General features: G+C 39.8%; 1 protein-coding gene across 4 annotated transcripts in view; it reads right to left on the reverse strand.

The window, feature by feature from the left end:
- Positions 1-25,385, reverse strand: part of DNM3 (dynamin 3) — a 559,767-nt gene extending 534,382 nt beyond the window's left edge. For all 4 annotated transcript variants that reach the window (XM_047077325.1, XM_047077324.1, XM_047077323.1 and 1 more), the window contains exon 1: positions 25,225-25,385. In XM_047077325.1, coding sequence (XP_046933281.1) covers positions 25,225-25,385 — 161 coding nt within the window. The remainder of the gene's footprint in view (positions 1-25,224) is intronic.
- Positions 25,386-26,500: the final 1,115 nt, after the last annotated feature.

The following is a 26,500-nucleotide window of genomic DNA, read 5'->3' on the forward strand; positions in this document are numbered from 1 at the left end:
CATCACTAACTCAATTATGCATGTCTGCAAAGATCCTATTAAATAGGTGGATTTGAGCATTTCAAATAGATCTGGCGTGAAGCTATTTCTTGCTCAAAAATTTCCACTCATTCACACAACACACACATTGCAGTGCTGAGGTTGAAAACAGGAAAAATCACTTGGCTTAACACCAAGTACTTCAGGGCGTTACAGTTTCTGCCCCTTGGCCTGTGCAGACCACAGAGAAAGACGGATGCTTGAAATGCCATGAGCTGTGCTCAGGACACCACTTGACACCTTCACTAGGGAGGGTAGGTCCCAGGGCATGAACCAAAGAATTGCAAAAGTGGTCAGCTCTAAGAGATCCTGTTTCTTAAAAAAATAACACTACTATTGCTCAAGCAAGAAGTACCTTTTTAAGAAATGCCTCACCACTTGGGGCACCTGGGTGGCTCAGTCAGTTGAGTGTCCTACTTTGCATGATCCTATGATTTGTGAGTTTGAGCCCTGCATCAGGCCCTCCACTGTCAGCGCAGAGCCCACTTGGGATCCTCTGTCCCCCTCTCTCTCCCTCTCCCCTGCTCATGCTCTCTCTTTTGCAAATAAATAAACATGTGAAAAGAAAAAAAGAAAGAAATGCTTCACCACCAACACTCTTAATGGCATGAGGATGATTCTCGGTGGAAAAACACAGATGTCAATCAATGCATTGAAGAGTAATTCATGAGTTGAACCCAATGTGGACAAATTTGGGGAATAATTATCAATTTATTTCATTTACATCTTACAACTTATGTATGCATATGAGTGACATATGATAAAAATCTATTTCTAAAGTCAGAGAGCTTTTCCAGGAAGTACAAAACAAAAATTCTAAGTGGTAAGAAAGCACTGTGTTTAACTGACAGTGGTTTTCTTTTTCTTTCTCAGCTATATATAAAATAATGGAGCATCTTAAAGTTGTGGATAAAATTGATGGATAAAATATGGTAGGATATGTTAAAACACAGTTATATAAATATGTATTTATGATACATGACCAAAGATACCACTGAAGTAAACTCCACAAATGCCAAATACTAGAATAACAGGGATTCCCTTTGACACTCAAGCATGTAACTGCAGGTCTGTTAATAATTTTTAAAGTAGATTATAAACATGAAGTATATACTATTCCAAGAAGAGGTTAGGTTTAAATAAAAGTAGATTCAAAGGAAATGCAGAAAAATTTATGTGACAATATCATAAATATATGAAAAATACTTTGGGAGCATCTAACCTTAGTTCAGAATTAACATCTGAAAGGAAAACCATCTGCCCTGCATCTCTCCATAACACATTACTTGGGTGCCTATTAGCAGAAGAGTCATGGACTGGATGAACATGATGTGACCTGTCAGAGCTTAGTACAGACAGGACTTCTATATTTGAAGTTCAGAGCATGAATAGCCACATGAAATACAGGTTTTCTAGTGAAATCATCATGATAGGGACAGTGAGAGAAGTATTTAATTACTTAAGCAGTAACCACTTCCACAAGACTAGACAGAATTCTATCTAATTTCAAAAGCCATCACCTCTCACATGGATGTGTTTGCTTCAAATCTGTTCCAAGCCTGCTCTTCATCCCGCTTATCCTTTGGGGAGGCCTGCACTGAAGGTCTGACTCCTATTCCTGCCCAGACCATTCCATGAAGACCATTCTTCATACACCGTGTGGAGTTCCTGCTAACTTCAAAGGCTGTGCTCCATGTGCAGCTATACACAAAGCTTAAAAGACTTTATTGGAAACTCACATGCACCTAAATTTTTTTTAAAAAGACCTTAGGAAGGCTTCATAGGGGAAGCAATATGTAAACTTCAACTTACCAACAAATTCCTCTCTATACTTGTGTGAGATCTTTGAGAGAAAGGATCATCATTCGCATCTCTGAATCTACATTAGCTAGTACAAACCTTTGTATACAGCAAACAATAAAGTTTTAATAAACTGAATTAAAATGGGGGGAACAAGGGGCACCTGGGTGGCTCAGTCAGTTAAGTGTCCAACTCTTGGTCTCGGCTCAGGTCATGATCTGACAGTTCCTGAGTTTGAGCCCCACACTGGGCTCTCTGCTGACGGTGCAGAGCCTCCTTGGGATTCTGTCTCTCCTCTCTGCCCCTCTCCTGCTTGTGATCTCTTTCTCTCTCTCTCTCTCTCTCAACAAATAAACAAAAAAAAATTTTTTTTAATAAAATAAAATGGGGGGAACAAGAAGAGCAAAAAGCATTCTAGATGGAACAAGCAGTATGAGTAATGACACAAGGGGATGAAACTACAAATGTTCCAGAAAATGGTACCTATGGTGTGTGAATGAGAGGAAGAGAAGACACTGCTGAAAAGTAGTTGGTGGCTGGGTCATGGAAAGCTTTAAACACCATGCCAAGAAGTTAGGAGTTTATCATGTAGAAAAAGGGAATGGTGGTGATTAGGGTTGTGCAAGACTATTTAAGATGATTTAGAAGGGAGTTGACCAGACACACTATTAAAATAAGCTACTGTGGGGGCACTTGGGTGGCTCAGTTGGTTAAGCATTCAACTCTTGATTTCAGCTCAAGTCATGATGTCAGTTCTTGGTTTTGAGCCCCGTGTCGGGCTCTGTGCTGACAGTGTGGAGCCTGCTTGGGATTCTCTCTTTCTCTGTCTGCCCCTCCCCTGCTCATGCTCCGTGTCTCTCTCTCAAAACAAATAAATAACCATTGAAAAAATAAGAAGCTGTTGTGATAGATCAGAGAAGAGGAAAGTAAGTCCTGAAATGGGACAGTAGCAACAGAAATAGAAAAGCACCATCAGGGAACAAAGGCATCACTCAAGTAGAACCCACAAAATATAGTAGATACAGGGAGAGGAGAATTGAAGAAAATATGAAAGTTTCAAGGTTTATTGATTGTGAGAACAGCCAAGTCCATCAATACACATAGGAAATGAGCTATTTGGGAAATATATGAATCTATTAATAAAACTATGAGTATTTAAGTTGAAAGAAATTGCAGCATGTATCTGAAAATATGAGAATGGGATCCAGGCTCAAAGTCCCAAAGTCACTTACGCAGCTCAACCCTGATAATGGGTGAGATCATAGAGGAAAGAAACTACTATTTGTAGTTATAAAATATAAGAAATTGTTTTTGTTCTGCTCTAGAGGAAACTATATGAATATTCTTCTTCCTCTTTTCTGATAACAAAACTATCTGACTACCAGGGTGCTTACATGTATCCAATTCTTACATGTATCCAATTCTACTATTATGCTAATCTTTATGTTTGGAAATTTTCTATTCTTCATTTCTTGGTCTTAGTTACTTCTTTTTCTTGGCCCTGCCTCTTCACTTCTATTTTACTTTATTGTTTTATTTTATATGTCCAGTACCTCCATAAATATTTGTTGCAAAAAAATGAATAAATGAATGAATATGATTTGTAGGATGCCACCTCAAATCCTTTATGGAAAAGCAGGATATAAATAAATTTAAATTAAAAAATGGTTTTATTTGCAGGGATGATAGCTAATTTCTTATGAATTACAGAAATGTTTCTCCTCAATTAAGAAAGCCTGCTAGATATTAAATGCTTGTGTTTTAAAAGGCAAATAAAGGGATGATTCCTTTCAATTATAAAACAATTTAGGCATACAAAAAGATTCTTGCTCTAAATTAGAATTTCAAGCAACATAATAAAAAAATTTTAAACTAGAAACTTTTGGCAAGCAAAATCTAACAATTAAAGCATCTCTAATATAATAATACAAACCATTAAGAAAACACTTTTTAAAATATTTATTTATTTTTGGGAGAGTGCAAGCAGGGGAGGGGTATAGAGAGGGGGACAGAGGATCTGAAGTGGCCTTGCACTGAAAGGCTGACAGCAGAAAGCCCGATGTGGGGCTTGAACTCACAAAACACAAGATCATGACCTGGGTTGAAGTCAGACACTCAACCGACTGAGCCACCCAGGTGCCCCAGAAAACATGATTAACAAATGTTCAATTTTTATGCCTTTTTTTTTTGAAAGAGAAAGAGAGAGAGAACAGGGGAGGGGCAGAGGGAGAGAGAGAGAGAATCTTAAAGCCTGACTTGGGGCTCAATCTCACAAAGGAGAGTATGACTTGAGCCAAAACCCAGAGTCAGACATTTAACCAACTGAGTCCCCCAGGCACCCCTGTATACCACTTTTTAAAGAGAGAAGCAGGATGCTTGGGTAGCTCAATCAGTTAAGCGGCCGACTCCAGCTCAGGTCCTGATCTCATGGTTTGTGGGTTTGAGCCCCGCATCAGGATCTGTGCTGACAGCTCAGAGCCTAGAGCCTGCTTCCAATTCTGTGTCTCCCTCTCTCTCTGCCCCTCCCCTGCTTGCTCTCTCTTTCTCTCAAAAATAATAAACATTAAAAAAATTTTTTTTAAGAAAGAAAGAAAGAAAGAAAGAAAGAAAGAAAGAAAGAAAGAAAGAAAGAAACTACTGAGGGGTGCCTGGGTGGCTCAGTTGGCTGAGCACTGGACTCTTGATTTCAGCTCAGGTCATGATCTCACAATTCGTGGGCTCTGCATGAACAACACAGAGCCTGCTTGGGATTCTCTCTCTGCCCCTCCCCCCTTACTCTTCCTCTCCCTCTCTCTGCCTCTTTTCCCTTTCTGTCTCTCTCTCTCTCTCTCTCAAAATAAATAAACTTTAAAAAAAAAAAGAGAGAGAGAGAAAGAGAGGCCACTGAATAAAACAAGCCACACGATGACAACTGAACAATAAATGTTGTACCCCATTCCAAATAGAGGTGTTTGTTGTATGCATATCATGTATCTAAATTATAACCTCTTTGTGCTTGTCTTGGTTCCAGCCTGATATGAAAGACCCTTTTCCAAGCTCAGGGGCCTCCACTTAATACACTATGCTTCCACAAGTCCTGTCTGTTCTATAGACAACTGATAGTTGGCTCTCTACCCTTGCAAGTCTTATCATAAGCTCTGTTAGTTCCTTTTTTTAAATAAAATGTTTAATGGTTTTTTAATTTTTGAGAGAGAGAATGTAAGCAGAGGAAGGACAGAGAGAAAGGGGGACTGAGGATCCAAAGTGTGCTCTGCACAGACAGGCAGACAGCAGCGAACCCAATGTGGAGCTTGAACCCACAATCTGTGAGTTCACGACCTGAGCTGAAGTCAGACGCTCAATCAGTTGAGCCCCCAGGTCCTCTGTTAGCTCCTTTTAATCACAAGACCAGTTATCAGGTTCTTGTCCTCCTCACTGGCACAGCTCCTTAATGTTCAGGCAGCTAGAGACCTTAATGGAAGATGTGCAAGATAGGTCTAAATATGCATATTTCCCTTCTATACCAAATGTATCTCTCCATTCACCCACCCATGGGTCTAAACCAAGAAGCATACACATCATTCTGAAGAAATACTACCTTTTAGAAAAACAGCGTTCAGGGGCGCCTGGGTGGCGCAGTCGGTTAAGCGTCCGACTTCAGCCAGGTCACGATCTCGCGGTCCGTGAGTTCGAGCCCCGCGTCAGGCTCTGGGCTGATGGCTCAGAGCCTGGAGCCTGTTTCCGATTCTGTGTCTCCCTCTCTCTCTGCCCCTCCCCCGTTCATGCTCTGTCTCTCTCTGTCCCAAAAATAAATAAACGTTGAAAAAAAAAATTTTTTTAAAGAAAAACAGCGTTCAGTCATAAGTCTTCATAATTTGTCTTAAATATGCAAAAAAATGCAGCATTTTAAATAAAGCAGGTGTCTGCAATTCTTGAAATGGAGATCATCTTTTAGGCATGTTTTGCTAATACTTTTTAAACTATCATTTATTGAGAAGTCTATGTACTAGACGTTTAAAACCCACTTTTTAGACTTTGTTAAAAGAATTGAGATCATGTATATTATTTCTGTTCTGCAGATGAGTAAACAAAGTCAGAGAGCCACGTAAATACAAAGGCCTTTGGCTTTTTGTACATACAAAAATTATCCTCTCTGGATAATTCTTCTGTGTTCAAAGAGCTCATCAGTTCAACAGGGCTCTGAATATCCCCAGTCTTTCAACACATATTAGTGAACACTTTCTACCTGTGAGCTTAGTGAAGGCTCCCAAGAAAAGAGGTGATAGCTGTATCTTGAAAGGTAAGTAGGGGAGACACCTGGGTGGCTCAGTCAGCTAAGCGTCTGACTTTGGCTCAGGTTATGATCTCACAGTTCGTGAGTTTGAACTCCACATCAGGCTCTCTGCTATCAGCGCAGAGCCCACTATGGATCCTCTGTCCCCTTCTCTATCTACCCCTCCCCCACTCGTTCTTGTTCTCATTCTCTCTCTTTCTCCCTCTCTCTCTCAAAAATAAACACTAAAAAAATACTTTATAAAAAAAAAGAAAGAAAGAAAGGTAAGTAGAGTTAGGCAGAGAGTTATTCCAATAGGGAGTTGAATATCAAGAGTGTAGATTTGAGCATGTTGGAACCTATAAGACATTCAGGTGGTTGGGTATGAGAATCTGGAGTACAGAGAGTTTAAAGATATTAAACAGTAGTTGTCAGTATTTCATTGATATTTAAAACTTTACGATCAAATAGCAAAAACTACAAAACATCACTGAAAGATATTAAAGAAGACCTCAATAAATGGAAAGGCATCTTCTATTCATGAAGTGTTGGAGAAATGTCTATTCAAATCCTTGCCCATCTTTAAATTGGGTTATTGTGTTCTTATTGTTGAGGTATAAGAGCACCTTATGTATTCTGGACACTATTTCTTTCAGATGTATACTTTACAAACAAATCTCCCCCATTCTCTGGGTCGTCTTTTCATGTTCTTAATAGTGCCCTTTGCAGCACAGAAATTTTCAATTAAAAAAAAATTTTTTTTTTTATTTATTTTTGAGAGAGAGACAGAGCGTGAGCAGGGGAGGGGCAGAGAGAGAGGGAGACACAGAATCGGAAGCAGGCTCCAGGTGCGTCAGCACAGAGCCCTACATGGGGCTTGAACCTGTAAACAGTGAGATCATGACCTGAGCCACCCAGGGATCGCATAAGTTTTCAATTTGGATGAATCCCAATTTATCTAATGTTTTTGTGGTTGTTGCTTGTACTTTTGATATCATAGCTAAGGAACAACTGTTGAATCTGAAGTCACCAAGATTTACATTTGCGTTTCCTTCTAAGAGTTTTATAGTTTTTAGCTCTTACATTTAGGTCTTTGATCCCTTTAAGTTAGTTGTGTATATGGTTTGAGACAGGGGTCTAAATCCTTTTGCATGTGGATATCCTATTGTCTTAGTACCATTTGTTGAAAAGGATGCTCTTTCCCCCATTGAATTGTCTTGGCACTCTTGTCAAAAATCAACTGATCATAAATATAATAGTTTATTTCTATTGATCTCTATGTCTATCCTTATGCCAGATACTACACTGTTTTTGAGTACTGACTGCAGTTTTGTAGTAAGTTACGCAATTAGGGAATTTTTATAGAGATTGTATTGAATCTGCAGGTTGATTTGGAATATATTATTATTTTAACAATTTTTAAGTCTTCCAATTCATAAATACAGACTTTTCATTTATTTAGGTCTTTTTAAATTTATTTCAATGATGTTTTATAGTTTTTACTGCACACTCTTGAAGTTTTAAACATCAATGAAATACTGACCACTTCTAATTAATATCTTCAGTTAAACTCTCTTCTGTGCTCCAGACTCTCATATCCAACCATGTGGATATCTTACGGGCTCTTAACATGCCCTAACCCATACTCTTGATATGTAGCTCCCAACTTTTTCTTCAGTCTTCCCCATTTCAGGAAATGGCAACACTGCCCATCTAGTCACAAGTTAAAAACCTCTAAGTAATTTTTTATCCCGCCCTTCCCCTATCTAATCCATCAACAATTCATAATGACTCCACTTCCAAAATACATACAGAACCTTGACATTTCTCTCCATGTTCGCTGCTGCCACCTAATCAAAGCTGTCATTATCACCCACCTAGACAACTGCAAAAGTTTAGTAACCCATCTCCCTGATGCTACTTTGCTTGCCTCCAGTCTGTTATCTTCACAGCATCTACCAATAATGGGAACATACTTTGAGTCACATAAATAATTCTGAATTTTCTGGTAGCCACATGTACCAAAAAATGAAAAGAAACAAGTCAAGTTAAATCTGACGGTTCATTTTAATTTAGCCCAGTCACACCACAAATATAATTATTTCAATATATGTAATCAATATAAACAATTAATGAGACAATTACATCTTCTTTTCATACCAAGACTTTGAAATTTGGTATGTATTTTACATCTTATTGCACATCTCTACTTGGAAGTTTAATTTTCATCAGAAATACTTGATCTATATTTAATGTTATAAACTTATGGTTGAAAAAGTTTCAAAACACAGAATGAGTTATCCAATAACTGAATCAATTATGCTTTTAAATTTAGGTTTAAAATTACATAAAGTTGTAAATTCAGTAGCATTAGCCACATGAGGTTATGACTAAAGTCTTAAACAGCACTTTCCTAGAGTGATCTTTTTTAGATATAAATCAGATATAAGTCACTATCCTAATTAAAATCCTTCCTTCCGTTCCTTACCATTGCACTCGAGACAAAAATGTAAACTATTTTTGACAGCAACAAAACCCCCTAAACTCCCTTCTGCCACTTTTCCTTACCATACTTTCCCCTAACCCAACTTACCTTAAGCTCCCCCAACACACAGAGCTCTTCAATGCCACAGAGACTTAGCACATACTGTTCCTTTTACATGGAATGCTTTTTCCTAACTCTTCCAGGGCTGACTCCTTTTCCTTCAGCTAAAGTGTCACCTGATCCGACAGGCTTCCCTGATAAACCTATAAATAATATTCTTCTCTGTCATGCTCCAGCATTGTGTTAAGATCATCTCTATCATGGCACCACACTGATTTATAATTATACTTAATTATAAGTATATAATTTATATAAATTTATAATTTATAATTATTTATTTGTTTGTTGTTGATCTTTTCACTATTCCACAAGCTCTATAGTGACCAGGAGTATGCTTGTTCACTTATTAACGTCTTTCAGCTGCCTAAGAGTGCCTGGCACACAGTGAATGTTCAATAAACAAGATCATATGCTGCAGATAAATCAGTATGACAAAAGCTGAAACCTCTCTATTGTATTTGTTGACTCATTCACTCAATATTTATTTATTCAAAAACTTACTATGCACCAGAAGTGAAAGTAAACAAATAAAAGGGGCTCTGCCCTCAAGAAATTCGCATTAAAAAAAAAAGTTTGGTGTAATGTTTGTTTATTTTTGAGAGAGACAGAGACAGAGCGTGAGCAGGGGAGGGGCAGAGAGAAAGGGAGACAGAATCCAAAGCAGGATCCAGGCTCTGAGCTGTCAGCACAGAGCCTGACACAGGGCTCGAACTCATGAAACGTGAGCTCATGACCTGAGCTGAAATCGGATGCTTAACCTACTGAGCCACCCACGCACCCCCCAAGAAACTCACATTTTAATGACAGAAGTAGATAAAATAAATTAACACAGTGCAAGAAGTATAACATTAGAGAACTACTCAGAGTTATGATGCCTAGAAGGACAAGTAACTTGGGAAAGGTAAGAAAGTGGAAGGTAGCTGAGACATCCAAGAAAAGAAGATAAAGATAACTTGAGTTACAGATAACAGGAGTTAGTCTGGTGAAGGATCACATTATTCCTTATAAAGAGATCTACATAAAATAGGCAAAGAAATGTGAAACACTGGTGAATGTGTGCAGGGCAAAGAATGACAACAGATAACCTGGAGAGGCTGGGTCATGCAGGTCCTTTATGTCATGCCAAGAAGCTTAGACTTTATGCTGTTGGCATTAGAGGTTGAAAAGTTTTCACCAAGATAGTGACATCATTTAATTTTAATTCCATATCAATCATGTGACGACTGTGCAAAAGTTAGGTTGGAGGGTTATGGATAGAAAAATCATTAAGTCCATTGCTGTTGTCCAGAAGATGAATGATGCCAACTTGAGCACAGTGGTTGTAGGCATTAAGCAGAGGTGATCAATTTCAGAAATACTTAGTAAATTAAGCTGTTTAAAACTCATCAGCAACCTTGGCAAGGGCAATGTCAGTGTACTGATGGGAATGGAAGACACATTTCATTCCTTATCCACGGCTGCAGATATCACAGGAATTTTGAAGATGGTGATTAGGAGCTCCCAAATCTGGTTGCTTATTAGGAGTAACAGGACAACTTTAGAAAAATACTGATTATGCTGGCTTAATCCAGACCCACTGAGTCAGTCACCACGAGTCGAGCCCACCATCCCTTATTTTAACAAGTCCCTTAAGTAAATCTTACAGAGATATCCACATACTTGCATTGGGAGATGCTAGGATGGACCAGTCTCTCAAGTATATTTAAACCTTGTAATTCAGATTTGATTCTTGGGTTCAGACAGCAAGAATTCAGATAGTAAAGGTTGTAAAGACAAGGAAGGAGCTAAGCCAATGGTTGAAGAGGGCAGAGGTTAAAATGGGAGAATCCTAAATAGATTTAGATCATTAAAAAAATGGATAGAGGGGCGCCTGGGTGGCGCAGTCGGTTAAGCGTCCGACTTCAGCCAGGTCACGATCTCGTGGTCTGGGAGTTCGAGCCCCACGTCAGGCTCTGGGCTGATGGCTCAGAGCCTGGAGCCTGTTTCCGATTCTGCGTCTCCCTCTCTCTCTGCCCCTCCCCCGTTCATGCTCTGTCTCTCTCTGTCCCAAAAATAAATAAATGTTGAAAAGAAAATTTTTTTTTAAAAAAATAAAAAAATGGATAGAGAAGTATAGATGAGAGAAGGGATAACTAAAAATCTAAGGCACATGAGCTAAGAACATTAGTTTATCAAGCTAAGAGCACTAGTTCATCAAACACAATTTCATCTCATAAATATAAAATATAAATCTCCTGGGGTACCTGGCTGGCTTAGTCAATGGACTGTATGACTCTTGATTTCCAGGTTGTGAATTCAAGCCCTACACTGGGTGTAGAGATCACTTAAAAATAAAATCTTAAATATATATATATATACATATATATACATATATCCTATGTGTATGTATGTGTATATGCATATATGTATGCGTATATGTATCCTATGTGTTTTTATATATACACACACACACACACACACACACACACATATATATACATATATATATCTTACTAAAAGCTGTAATTTTCATTCCTAGTCCCAACCCATCTGAAGTTGGGCCAACAATTTAATCAGTGAAAACTCAATAGAAATTAGTACCTAAAACAGAATTGTTCACAATACTGTAGGGAATACCAATAAGGAGTTTGCAGTCAGCCTCAGAGACCAAAAACCAATGTAAATCAATCAGAAACCTTAAAGTGTCGAACAGCATGGAACCTCTAGAGTCATCAAGAGGTCAGAGAAGGCTGCAATCTGTGACCTCTGCCTCTGGCCCTCTCAACTTATCAAATTCTTCCTCTCTAATGTGCATTTCAAACTCTACCTCTTTCACGAAATCTTTCCTGGACTCTCCAAAGAGATGAGATATTTCCTTTGAATCATCTAGAACACTCTAATTCTAAAGGCACCCAAATTCTGCCTAAACTTCCATTCCCAGTAAAAAACTGTTGCTATGTGATAGGCACTGTCCCAAATGCTTTACATGTATTAACTAATTTAATCTTCACAACTACTCTAGGAGGTAGGCCCTACTATTACGCCATCATACAGATGAGGAAGCCAAGGCATCAAGAGGTGAAGTGATTTCCTAAGATGAAAGAGCTATTTAAATGGCAAAGCTAGGATGGGGATGCACGTGGCCCAGCTCCAGGGACTGAATGTTCTTTACCACAACACTTCAAAAGTTCTGGAGGACACTCTATGTTAGTCTACATCAGATTCTGTTGAGGGCAAATACTTTTTAATTGCCTTTTCATCCAAAGTAAGTGCTCAAATATGTGTTGATTGTTGGAATTCCTTTTGGTCACAGAAGATCATGTTCTGCCCGGCCATGCTTGTTCCTATGTAGTCAAAAATGACCACTTTGGGGTGCCTGGGTGGCGCAGTCGGTTGGGCGTCCGACTTCAGCCAGGTCACGATCTTGCGGTCCGTGAGTTCGAGCCCCGCGTCAGGCTCTGGGCTGATGGCTCAGAGCCTGGAGCCTGTTTCCGATTCTGTGTCTCCCTCTCTCTCTGCCCCTCCCCCGTTCATGCTCTGTCTCTCTCTGTCCCAAAAATAAATAAACGTTGAAAAAAAAATTCTTTTTTAAAAAATGATCACTTTACACACAGAAAAGATGAGAAAAGTGAGAGGAAAACACATTGCAGAGGAGTGGAAACAAAAGCCAGATAGGTAGAATGTTTTAAAAATCACATAGGTTTGAAAAGGTGAACAGTAACTGCAAGTTCTTGAGGACACTGACGTGAAAGTTGCGTGTTGGAAAATTAATCTGACAGCAGCAATGTTAGCATGGGAAGGATGAATGAGAAACGGAGGAAAGGAGAGAGCAGGATACTTGAGTTCTCCAGGTACGAGGGCAGGACCTGGACTAGAATACGAACGTTCTGAATAAGGAAATTATAATATGTATTAGATTTAGGAAGAGGATTTTAGAAATGAAAAAGACTAAGTGTAAATTTTTAAAATGGGTTTTTAGACTAGTATACCACTGGAAAAAGATGGATTTTTAAAGCAGATTTTAAAATCAAGCTGTTATTCCGTTTTTTTTCAAAGAATAATACAATTTATTACTAAAACATTTTTATTCATAACTGCTTCTGTGAGAGATTCTAGTTTCTTTACATCTACAACTGATTTTTGAAGTCCTAGAAAGACTGGACCCAGGGAGGAAGGCTTAACCCTTTTATATGTCTGACACTTTTTATCTACTTAGAGATAATCTCAAAAACATACATTTTTAAAGCCAGGCTACTTACTCTCTGATACCCAGCAAGCCAAATCATAGACTTCAAGTTATAAAGAACCTTCAAAGTCCTTTTTCTCAACCTGTCTCCCATCTACACCATGCCAAGAAGCTAGTCAGTCTTTAATTCCCAGTCTCTATCCTTCTGGTAATGGAATACTTACTAGTTCACAAGGAACTCATTCCATTCTTCACTCTTCTGTTGAGCACTCTCTCTTACATTTAAATCTGTCTGCCTGTAACTTTCACTCATCTGTTTGTGGCTTCTAGGGACATACAGAGTCAATCTAATCCCTCTCCAATTAACAGCTCCTCAAATATTTGGAGACAACATTGTGACACTACCAACTACTTTTTAACAAATGCTTCACATAAGAATCATTAGCCTGGTTACCCTAACAATAACAGCACAGTGCCTATCAACCCTTGTAGTCTCCTAGGTCACCAAGTTTTTGAAGGAGCTCTCAATATGTAGAGCCTCACATAGTTTCTGGCATAGAGGAGACTCTCAAAATAGGACTGTAAATGACTCAATGAATGAATAAACCCATCTGCAAATAGAATTTTCAAACATATTCTCTCTCAATGGGTTTTATCATCTACCTACAACCAAACAAATTTATTAAACTCTCTCTGCCCTCAAAAATCAAATAAATGCCATATAAGGAAACTGTAAACCCAGAAATAATCTGGCAGGTATTCAGGTAAATGAAACATCTTGACAAAGCAGAAACCTTAATGAGGGAGACAATTTTTACTGTAAGTCCTTTAGAAATGTCTGAGTTTTTAACATATGTACCTATTCTGTTTTTCAATTAAAAGACAGTTAACAAAATAAAAATAATAAAATTATCTCCATTTTAAGTCACTTAGTGGAATAGTATGGTATAGTGTGAAACATGCCTTTTGTAATAAAAGGATCTGTCCTATCACATATATAGAATCATCAAATAAATAACTAGAAATAACATTAGATTTAATCTAGTCCAGAGGCATTCAACAATTTTGAGTACAACCATAGTAAGAAATACATTTCATATTGCAGTGTGATATACATAACAAATATATAACTAATACAAAAGTTTCCAATAATGTTCACTACTTACCATTACAACTCAGAATGTACTGATATTTTTTTTAAAGCTGCCACAACCCATTATATTGATATCCTGTCCTGCTAAGTCACACCCACAGTTTGAAAAACATGGATCTAGTGCAACATTCACCCTCAACCAATTTATTAACAAATCAGGTACACTTCAGCTTGGATAAGTGACGTATACAGAATCACGTAGCTAATTCGGACAGCATTAAATGAAAATGACAAATAAAATGTACCTCTTGAATTCATGCAAGCTGCAAATAGTTGGGCAAACAGACAGCGCAACCAATTGTACAGTAAGACCCCTGTGCGAGAAGTATGAACAAGGACCACCAAGGAGGGGCCTCTAAATCAGACAGGAAGAGCTGAGGAAGACCAGCAGGGTGATGATTATATTGGACTAATGCCAGTTCGCATTGCCTTCCCCCATGATACCTCAGCTTACCTGAGGCAATCCTTTAACAAACATCCATCTCAAACTACATAGCTCATGAATACTCCTAACTCCCTCAGCTGTTTTTTCTTCATATCTCCTTACAATATAGTAGATACTCAACTAAGCAAGGCTTCCTCCTTCCCATTCCTGCTCTTGTTCTTGAAGCAAGAGACTCATGATCCTTCTACCATGTCCCTTCTTCACCAACTTGGAAAGAAATCCCTGGGGATATTACAATATTCATAGTAGGTAAATCAAATCAAGTACCCACTCCCCCCACAATTTCACATGATTTGTTAGAATTAAGTAAACAGATCATGTAAAATTTCTTAAATTGAATCTACCAAGAACTGCAGTCAATATTCAAAAAGTTATATTGATATTTCCAGAAGAAAATGCAAAAATTTCACCACACAATGGTTACTGTCCAGGAAGTAGGATTCAGAATCATGAATGCTAGGATCCGTGAAAAAAGACTGCGGGCCTTTTCCCTTCTCTTAAATATATGAAAAGAATGAATCTCAGTTTTATTAACCAGAAAACAGACACACGGAGTTCTAAGCTTCCTCTAGATAAGACACCCAAAGCTATTCTTACACAAATATTCTAAGGCACATTTAAAGGTAACACAAAGATACTGTAATTCCAAATAAAACCAGGTAACTAGCTCAGAGCTGAAATTGGTGGTAAGTTGTAAGAATGCCAATCAGGTCAGAGTATGAGTCTTTCCACTGAAAATAGTCACTGGATAGTACGTCAACATTGACTACAAGAATTGCAGTACTTCTCTAAGGTCTAATAACACCAGACACAACTATTTTTCTGACTTAGCTCCTGATCTCTTGGCTGTAGAACTTTTCTGTTACTTGGGCTTAGCTTATGCTCTTGCTAAGTAGTCCTGTTTCTCCAATTGGACTCTGCTGTTTTTCTCACCTCTACCCCCATCTTTGCCTAAATTTCACCTAATATTTCCAAAAGATAAAGATATACTAAGAATGGTTTACTCCATGCCATAGAATCAAATATTTTCCTTAAATTTATTCTCTGGGAGAAGGAAGAAAAATTTCAGCAATATTCATTTTTAATTCTATTATCACACTGTTATTAATTCTATTATGTTCATTATCTCTAGTATTACCACTTAAACTCTAGCATGTCACTTAACTTTTTTCCAGCTCAATCTTCCTCATTTCTAAATTGAAGTTAATAAAACAAGACTTTACTCTCTTTTCAGGGATATTGGAAGGATTAATAAAAGAATAAATGGAGAAATACTTTGGAAATCTTGGAAAAAAACAGCATACAAACTGGATTTATGTTGTTTTATGCTGTTTAAAGAAAAGATATACTATGGTAATGCTAAATGTGGGCAATGCTTTCTCTAAAGAAGGCCCATATATACTCTAAGTCAGTATGATCTAGAAGTTAGTATTTTGATGCAACTGTAATTTTCCAACATGCACAAAAAGGAGAATTTGCAAATATGCATCACTATCATCTCTCCTAAATTTATTATTTATTTATTATTTATTTAACAATACAGTATTAGTTAAAATTATACATACCATACAACTTCTGTATAATTGTAAAATTATGTATTGTATTCAGAAAAATTCTAGTCCAAATTAAAGAGTTAGACGAACAGCCATTAAATGAGTTCTAGTACTAATTCCAATGTGGGGAGTGGGGGTTCCCAAACCAACAAGCATTGCTCTGGACACCAGCTGGGTGTCCTACAATTCAACTCAATTCTGACACCATATCCAGAGATAGCATCATATTCCACAGGTTGAAGGCTCACTCCCACAAGACTGCACCCCCACACTTCAGATGCCAATCTGAACCTCCTTGGGTTCAATTAATTTGCTAGAGTGGCCCACAGGACTCAGAGAAACATTTAACTTATGAGATTACCAGTTTGTTATAAAAGTATATAACTCAGGAACAACCAGATGGAAGAGATGCATAAGGCAAGCACCTCGTGCTTCCATGCCCTCTCCAGGCAATCTAGACTCCCTAAATCTCTGCGTGTTCACCAACCCAAAAGTTCTCTGAACTTTGGGTTTTTAAACAGGCTTCATTACATAGTCATGATTGATTAAATCATTGGCTGTTGGCAACTGATTTAACTTCAAGGCCTCTCTTCTCTCAAGAAGTTGGGGGATAGGACTAAAAACTCCAACCCTCTTACTGAAGGGTTAGTTCCACCAGCAACCAGCCCCCATCCTTAGATGCTTTCCAAAAGTCACCTCATTAACATAACAAGAAGCCTTTATTACTCTGAACACTTAGGAAATTCCAAGGGTTTTGTGAGCTGTAAGCCAAGAACCATGGATGAAGACCAAATAAATATGAGAAATAGGGGCGCCTGGGTGGCGCAGTCGGCTAAGCGTCCGACTTCAGCCAGGTCACGATCTCGCGGTCTGTGAGTTCGAGCCCCGCGTCGGGCTCTGGGCTGATGGCTCAGAGCCTGGAGCCTGTTTCCGATTCTGTGTCTCCCTCTCTCTCTGCCCCTCCCCCGTTCATGCTCTGTCTCTCTCTGTCCCAAAAATAAATAAACGTTGAAAAAAAAAATTTTAAATATGAGAAATATATTTTGGTCGTATGAACAACCAAATATATGCTTTTCTTATGAATCATAATATCACAGGCATCATTTATTGAATGCATATTATGAGCCACACACTATATACATTATCTTACTTAGAACCCACATGCACATTAAAAAAAAATAAAGTCTGGGACACTTGGGTGGCTCAGTCAGTTAAGCGTCCAACTCTTAGTTTCAGCTCAGGTCACGATCTAACGGTTTGTGAGTCTGAGCCTCAAGTCGGGCTTCTCACTCACAGTGTGGAGCCTGCTTGAGATTCTCTCTCTCCCTTTCTCTCTCTGCCCCTCTCTCACTCGTGCATTTTCACATGTGCCTCTGTCTCAAAAATAAATTAACATAAATAACTAAAGTCTGTATTATTATGTCTATGCTGCAAATGAGGAAATTAAGTCCCAGAGAGGTTCAACACCTTGCTGAGGAGTCATGCTACTAACAATAGTCAGAGGTGGGACTGAAACACCAGTGAACAAAGCCTGCACTCTATCACTAGGATATGACAAGTCCTTTTCAAATATTAGCTTTTTGAGAATCTAAGAAAACAAGTATCATAAATAAAATGAGTCACCCATCAAATTACTTCTTTAAATGGATTTGTCCTTTTAATTCCAAGACACTGAAACAAAGAGGTCCTTCAGAAGCCCTACCCACTTCTAATAGGTATGTATGTGTTATTCATGGGTATATCATAATCTTGAAACAGTGGGAAATGAAAATGAGATGCTGTCACCAAGGAGCACTGACACACACTTGAAACTTCTAAAAACAGAGGACTTTCAGCAGAGATGCTAGAGAAAAACAAGATCTAAAACAGTCCTGTATCATTCACCTAATTCGTGGATTAAATATACCATCCTTTTCCTCAACAACTATCTTGCCTTTCTAATCAATTAACGTTAAGGATTTAACACTATACTGACGCTTGTTGAAATTAATTATTAAAGTAATTTCTATGCTATGGATGGGCCTTCCTCTAAGGATACAAAATACAAAAGGAGGAGGCAGAGTGAGGTAAGAGGGAGGCACTTTAGAACAAACAGTAAGAGGAGGAAAAGAAGATGATGAGCTGAACAGGGCTCCCAGTTCTGAACACCAAGTTCCAAACTCAACTCTGATTCTGTTTCCGACCTTGGGCAAATCTCTTGGTCTCTCTGTATCCTGATGTAGCTCCAGGAAGTTAGCAAAGAAAATAAGACGAAGAAAGTTTCTTCCAGAACCTTGTGGAATGCCTGCCCTTGCTACTAACAAAAGCAAAGCTAAGCTACCCATGACAAAAAAATAATAAAACACCGATTTGGTATTCATAAACCCTCTAATTTGTTGGAACAGTGTTTAACTCAAGAAAAGCAAATCATTTAGTGCTAACCCTCTTCCTTTATCCTCCCCCACTTCTAAACAATAAACAACACAGTCCACTCTCGTTTGCCTTTAGAACATTTCCCTGACATTCTGTCTTCAATTTCCTTCACTACTTTAACTAAACACCTTTTATTTATTTATTTATTTATTTATTTATTTATTTATTTATTTATTTAGCTAGCTAGCTAGAGCAAGAGGGGCGGGGGGGGGGGGGCGGGCAGAGGAGTAAGAGAAAGAAAGAGACAGAGAGAGAGAGTGTGTGTGTGTGTCTGTCTCAAGCAGGATTCATGCTCAGCACAGAGCCAAATGTGGGGTTCCATCCCATGACCCTGGGATCATGACCTGAGCCAAAATCAAGAGCCCAATGCTCAACTGACTGAGCTACCTAGATGCCCCTAAATGCCTTATTCTTAAAATTCTTAAAAAAGAAAATAGAGGCACCTGGGTGGCTCAGTCAGTTAAGCATCTGACTTCAGCTCAGGTCATAATCAGGTTCATGATGAGTTTGAGCCCCGCATCAGGTGAGCTCCACTTCTCTTTCTCTGTCTCTCTGTCTCTCTCTCTCTCTGCCCCTCATGGGATTCTCTCTCTCCCCCTCTCTCTCTGCCCCTCACTCACTTGTGCCCTTTCTCAAAAAAAAAAAAAAAAGACAAGAAAAGAAAAAAGAAAGAAAGAAAAATAGAATTCCACTCCTTTCAGCATTAGTGCCTTGGAGGTCCTTATAAAGCAGTTGGTTGGCCTGATCCATCCCACTCTTACTTAGCCTTCACTGCATCCAGTTATATTTTTAATCTCTCCAACCTTTTTTCTTTCCTCCTACTCTTCTCTCAGGCCCTCTCCAATACACAGTATCTCTTTGTGATAAGGTGATAGTCTAAATTCAATGCTTTGTTGTCGAGTCAGACACTGAGACATAGATAGCCGCTCCCCACTTTGACATCGATACTTCAGTACATGCAACCTTGAGTTAAAATGATACCAGCTGCCAAATGACACTGGAAACTCATATATTGTTTACTTTCCTCTTATATTCCAATTCAATTTCAGAAGTATGGGTTTTCCAAGTTGTTTTCTTTTTCGTAAAAATAAATTGACATAGTATAAATTATTTTGTTCCAGTTTGCATTACACACAACTGCATTCATTTTACAAAGCCACTTGAAAGTTGAGATCTCTTATCTTATGCTGTCAGTTCTCTTTTTATACATACATCAGCTCCTATGCATTCATACTCCCTTCTATATTTACCCACAATAGTTAGAACTCAATAAATACATGTTCATTGACTTCGTTTGATCATATTTCTCAAGAGTACCAATGGAAGTCATATCCAAGGCTTAATCTCAGGTTGGCCACTTACTAGCCATGTGACCCTCTGCAAATTACTGGTCTCTCTAACCCTGAGATTCCTCCCCTATTGACATGGAGATGTGAAGACAGGTAAGATAAAGAAAACATGGAAAGTACATAACAGTGTCCATGCTTGCAACACAGTAAGGCCTCCTTCTTCCTTCCACTTTATAAAAATGTGTTCAGTATTATATTGCCCATTGGGATTTTAAATTAATGCTGACAATGTGAGAAATTACAAAGCAGACTTAGAGGAAGGCAAAACTTTGGCCAAACAGAAAAAGAAATGGATTATTCTATACAGTACAGTTCAGGGCTCTCTTGACTTGGCTCTGGTGGGAGAGAAAAAAATCATCTGTTGTAGTCCCCTCAATGTTAAATAAATTATAGTAACAAGTAAAACATCATAATTTAACTCCACTTATTAGCCCTAACAAAAGGTAGTAAGAAAAACACCTAATATACTAAATGTATGTTCCATTGGTAGATAACCCAATAGCCTAATCTCTAGCTATTAAGCTTTCCATTCCTCCAAAGTTCTGGAAGGCTTCCTGCTCAACTTCATTCCTAAAGAAGTTAATCAAGTGCACTTAAAAAAAAATTTAATGTTAATTTATTATTTTTGAGAGAAAGAGAGAGAGACAGAGCGTGAGCAGGGGAGGGGCAGAGAGAAAGGAAGACACAGAATCTGAAGCAGGGTCCAGGTTCTGAGCTATCAGCACAGAGCTTGATGCGGGGCTCAAACTCACAAACTGTGAGATCATGACCTGAGCTGAAGTCAGATGCTTAACCAACTGAGCCACCCAGGTGCCCCCACAAGTGCATTTTTAAGTATCTGTTAATGATAAGCAAATTTCAAAACAGAGATTTTCTATCCAGTCAATGTTTGTCTAGTTTTACTGCTTCTCTGATACTATTAATAAAAAAGAATTAAGTTGATTGTGGTAATTAAATCTTACCAACTGTGAATTTGTGATAAGCTAAAGTACATTATGTATGTTAATTCAGCAGAAATACCTTCGTAATTTCAGGTTTTAGCAATTCATTGTTGGATGAAAAAAGTTCATGTGTCTGGAACTTTATTTAAATAGACTCTTGAGAACCATGAAGCTCAATTTTCAAAAATTATCGCATTTTAATTGTTAGCACCCATTTACCTAATAACTTTAGCACTTGGAAGCCATTTGTTGAAAAATATTCACTAATTCAGATGCTTTGATATTTAAAAAAATACTTTCCGTCAGTACAAACCCATTTCTGAATTAAGTTTTACTAATATAAATGCTTCTGTGCCTAATCCCATTTGCAATTAGAAAAGTCTTACCCCCTCAATTTTTAACTACTCTCTTGAAATTAGTCAAAAGATTTAAAAATAGATTAGTGTTGATCTCACAACTCTTGATCTCCAAATCGTGAGTTCAAGCCCCATGTTGGGAGTGGAGCCTACTTAATTTTAAAAAATATATTTTAAAAAAGCTTTAATTTAATAATCAACATCCATCTTTAAAACATCACAACTAAATAAATATACATTTGACACTTCCACACTGAAACACACTCCCTCAACACAGTCACTTTTTTAAAAACCTTCTTTTAATCATTAATCAGAAAACCTATTCTATTTGTACAAAATTAAAAGTCTATTTACCACTCAGACTAGAATAAAATAATGTGGAATTCTCTGCCTATATAATTAGCATTGAAGAACTAAAATTTCCAACAAGTATATCATTAAAAAACATTTGCACATTAGCAACTAGTACAGTTTTCATTTAACACCTCCATAAACAACTTATATGCACTCTAAACACATACTTAAACAACCCAATTACATGCTAGAGCTCCCCGCAAGAATGTCTACTACAGTAAAGAAAAATACTTCCCCTTTAACTAATGTTGCTTCTTCCTAAGGAAGAATCTTCTGTGAAATGAGGCAAGGTAGACATAAATAAATATGATTAATACTATTAATGTGGCAGCTTCTTACTTATTTAGGTGGTGCTTTTAAGCGTGATCGAAGAAAGAAGTTAAAAGTATTCATGAGAGGTTTGGTAAATCTAAATTCAGAGGGGGCAATATGACACAGAGGTTTTAGAGTATAGGTATAGAGTCCAGACACCTCAGGTTGAATCCTAGCTCCACTGTTTTTATGTTAAATTAAATTAGCCATCAGCAAGTTACTCAAACTCTCTAAATCTCAATTTCCTCCTCTGTAAAATGGAACTCATAAGAGTACCTTCTTTTGTGAGGTTTTATAAGTATTAAATGAGATTATCCATTACAAGCCCTTAGAATAACACTAGATGCATAGCAAGCTCTCAGGATATGTTAACCACTATCATCGTCATCATCATCTCACCGCACTGTAAAAAAGAAAAAAAAAATGGATATGAAAGTAGTTGAGTAAATTCAATTCTTCCATACACAAACCAGACAAATGGGCAGACCCCACACCATTTAATGCACCCCTATATTCACACCATGAGTCTCAGCTTCTACTCATTAGACCTTACATTGTCTCTCATTGCCAGCCTATATTTCATCTGAACAACCAAAAAGAACAATCTGGTTACTCACACTATATTACGTTAATATGTAAACTCATCACTTCAGAAAGAAAGTCACAAACAAGTAGTTCATTCATGACTCATTTTATTCATAACAATCTCAAACTTGTCACCCCAAAATTGGAGTTTACAGCTACAGTTAAATGAAGTAAACACATTCACAACCAAATTCATTCAGTGGTGTAAAAAAAAAAAAATCAATGTAAATAAATAGTCCACTAAACACAGATTGTTAAATACTGAGGAAAATGCATCATTATTTTGAAGAGAACAAGCTTAAATGATGAGTAAACAGAACTCACACAGGCAATGACCCCTTGTTTTATGATTACATTCAATAACTGCGCATACACCAGAGTCTTAAAATGAAAACAGATAACATATAAAAGAGGAACGTTTCATCCTTAAAGGATCTTATCTTTATTGCAAAATGTCTGGATAATAAAAAGATAAAAGGTTATAGTGGGGTATGAGTAGTTTTTTTTTCTGTCTAGGACCAATCTCCTTCCAAAATTGAGAACTCCTTTTTCCCTAAGGTTGGTTTATAATTAGAAATTAGATTCCTCAATAATTCAATGACTGAAACCTTTATTAAAGTCAAATGACCTTTTTAATTAATTTTTTCCTAATATATAAGCTCTGCTAGGCAGGTGTCATCTCTACAGATAATAAAGCCTTTATATATTTATTAAATGAGATCTCCCTCTCTGTTCATCCTTTCCTTTGATTTGATATTCTAACAGCAATTAACTACTGGCACAACTTTAAAAAGTATAACAATACTAATGTATTCTGCTAAATGCTCTGATTTGTATACTTGTAATGTCCCTAATTTTTGTTCTATCATGAAAAATGTTTAAGCTAAAATATTTTACTCTCCCATATCTCTTTTTTGGAATTCTCATTTTAAAAGAATACAGCTAGTAAAGGGAAGTGTGTCAGGATTTGAAAACTGGAGAATGGAATTGAGATGCATGCATAAAACTGACATATTCAAAAGCTCTTGACGCAAACAGTGCATTTATAACACAGCCCCATCCCAGTAAATACGTGATGGATGCATAAAAACATGGCCATTGCATTTGAATTACTTACAATTTTAATCTTTAAGTATTTGTTTAAAATAAAAGTAGTTAAATGACAAGGCACCATGTTAGACGTCCTGGAGCCTGAAAATTCAAAGTATACTGTCCTCAATCCTCACTGTCCCTATGGATACCACTATAAGTTTAGTGACAAATCAAACACAAAGTAAAACCCTTAAGTGTATGGCTGTTGTATGTGTATGTTTGAAATCACACTCATCCTTCACTTCACCATTAGTCTGAGATGACGTATGCAAAATGTTTCACCATCACTTTTGCCATCACTCAAAGTGATAAAACCGAAGTGAAATGATTGAGATTTACTCAATTGTCAGCAATTTTACTTTTTTACTGGGGTCCTAAGCTTTCTAATTCACAGGAGGAAAAAAAGACGAGGACGAAGAGTATCATCAGACAGAGCATCGTCTGAGAGAAAAGACTATGCACTTTACAGATACTAACAATTCCCAAAGGAGATGTAGGAATATCGAAATTTTACCTATCACCAAACACTAACCAAAAAAAAAAAAAAAAAAAAGTGTGGGGCCGGGAGGAACAGGAACCTTCCGAATCTCAAAACACTCGCCAGCCCCATACAAAGAGTAAAGTACCAGCTCGGGATTGTCCCCACTCCGGCCCACCGTGTCGCCGCTGTCCATTTCTACCTGCTTTACTACAGGAAACAGATTTCAGCTTTCGTAACGCTTTAAAATGGGCTTTTCTTGGCAAATGTCTGCACTCCTCAGGCGAGGCCGTGAAGGTAACTTAATCCCCCACGCACTGCTCGCTGGAGGAAATGCTGATTCCCGATCCAAAAATTAATTCTCTAGCTTTTTCTGTGTTAAAAGAGCCACGAAGAAACCCGTAACTCTCATTTAGGCTCAGCATATTCTCTTGAAGACCCGCCGGACAGATGAGAGCTCAGGGAACGGAGGATGATGCTGGGGGGAGGGGGCACGCGGGGAGAGTGCGAGAAAGACGCTGGTCAATCCCGAGATGATGCAGGAATGACATGGCATCTGGGCAACACGAGTCCACGCTCACCCCCCTCCGAGAGTGTGCCTCGGTTTCTCTGACATAAGCCTGGCGCTGTGAATAGGTGCACACGCGAACACACCACCTTTTATTCTCCGACTCCTAGGGAGGAGAATGGTGGGGAAGCGTGGCTGGGTAAAGCTTCACCACAACAAACGGTTTCTTTCTCCTCGCACCCCGCCTCCCCTGCCAGGAGCAGGGGACGACTGTCTCGAACAGTAGACAGCTGAGCGGAGAAGCGGGGCGAGAAGGACAGCATCTCCCGGGGAGTGGGGGGGGGGGGGGGCGCGAGGCCGGGGTGGGGGGATAAAACCCCGAAGCCTCCCGGAGAGCCTCCCGGAGGCTGACAGGAAAAAGAGGGAGATGAGGGGCCGGGAAAACAGAGGAGACGCGGACTGGGAAGCTCCCGGGCGCGCTACGCATCCAGGCTGCCCGAGGCTTGGCGCGCCGGGCGGGGCGGGGAGGGGGGGGGGAAGTCGATCCCGGGCGGACCCCCTCCCCTGACTCCCCGGCCGGAGGACGCAGAGGAAATGGCTTTGTATCGCAGGATGAAAGGCAGACAGGAGGGCCACCGGGCGCGGGGGGGACGGAGGATGCCCGCAGCCGGGACGACCCCGCCCGCCCCGCGGACGCCGCGGCTCTGCCCTCCATTCCTCCTCAGCCCCGGGCCGGCCCTCGGGCTCCCCGCCGCCGCCGGAGCACGCTCCAACGGCCGCTAGCGGGGTCGCCAGCCCCGCCCCCCGCGCCCCGCGCGCGCTCACCTGCCCACGAAGTTCTCGAGCACCGAGCTCTTGCCGGCGCTCTGGCCGCCCACCACGGCGATCTGCGGCAGCTCCAGCAGGCAGCTCTGTCCCAGCGCCGAGAAGGCGTCCTGCAGACGGTTCACCAGCGGGATCAGCTCCTCCATCTCCCGGTTCCCCATCCTGCCAGCGCCGCCGGCCGCCCGTTGGTCCCTGCTCTCCTCTGCGACCTGGCGGGGGGAGCCGGGGGGCCGCGCCGCCCTAGCCGCCCCTGCCGCGCTGGGTTCTGTCAGCCGCTTCCAGCGCAGACGTCGGATCCCGCCGCCCGCCAGCCGCTCGGCTCCTGACAGCTAACGGCCCGCAGCGCGCCTGCGCGGGCGAGAGGGGGCGTGGCCTGTCTCCTCGGCCGCCCCCTCCGCGCCCCGCCTGGCTGTAATATCGCCTGAGGGTTCCCGGCCGGACACCCCGGCCCCGCGCGCGCACGCACTGCCTCCCAGCTGCGGCCAGATGCCACGACCTCCGTCCTCTGCTACCAAGGCTCAGAGGCAAAGTTACAGCACTTGGCCAGGGAGTCAGCAGCAGCTACAAAGCCAAAGTCCAGTGGAAAGCCCTACCGATTACCACTCAGCCCTGTCACCAGCAGTAGTAGCAGCATCTCCCCACCACCACTGCGCCGCCGCCACAGTCATTTCCCAAAAGCAGATCTCATATTCTCACGCCCTGCTCCAGAACCCAGCTCTTCTCAAGGGGGCCGGCCTGTGGAGTCTAAATTCTTCCATCTGACATCCATTTCAGGACCTGCGTAGTCTGACCCTACTTAATTATTCGACTCTAATGATTCCGTCTCCCAGCCCCGTCTAAACAAAGGTGGAGCCGGTCGTGCTTACCCCGTACCACTCCCCCTTTTCAATCTACCACACTCATTCTGTCCTTTGCGACTCTTCATGCCATTTCTCCTACCCATCTGTCTCCTCATAGGGTCTATATAAGCGTGTACTCTGCACATTTTCTGTTATATTTAGCAGACTGAGACGGGTCCTGTGCCGGCTGATGGAGACATGAAGATAAATGGTCGTGTTTTGCTCAGCCTCCTTAGAGGGTTCCTCTTTACAAATAGGTATCGATGCTTTCCAGGATTTAATTCATGGGCCTTGTCTCACATTTTAAGGGCTACCTGAGGACTTTCCAATGGCTTTAACTCCACAAAATGACTAGCGACTACAAGAATCTAAATTGCTAACCCACCTCTCTCTCCTTTACTGTTGACTACTCCCACTGGTCCTGGACCTCATTACCT

The sequence above is a fragment of the Lynx rufus genome, unplaced genomic scaffold, assembly GCF_022079265.1.
Source record: "Lynx rufus isolate CCGP_SWC_20201006 ecotype Redwood Valley unplaced genomic scaffold, mLynRuf1.p SCAF_15, whole genome shotgun sequence".
In the NCBI taxonomy this organism is placed as follows: domain Eukaryota; kingdom Metazoa; phylum Chordata; class Mammalia; order Carnivora; family Felidae; genus Lynx; species Lynx rufus.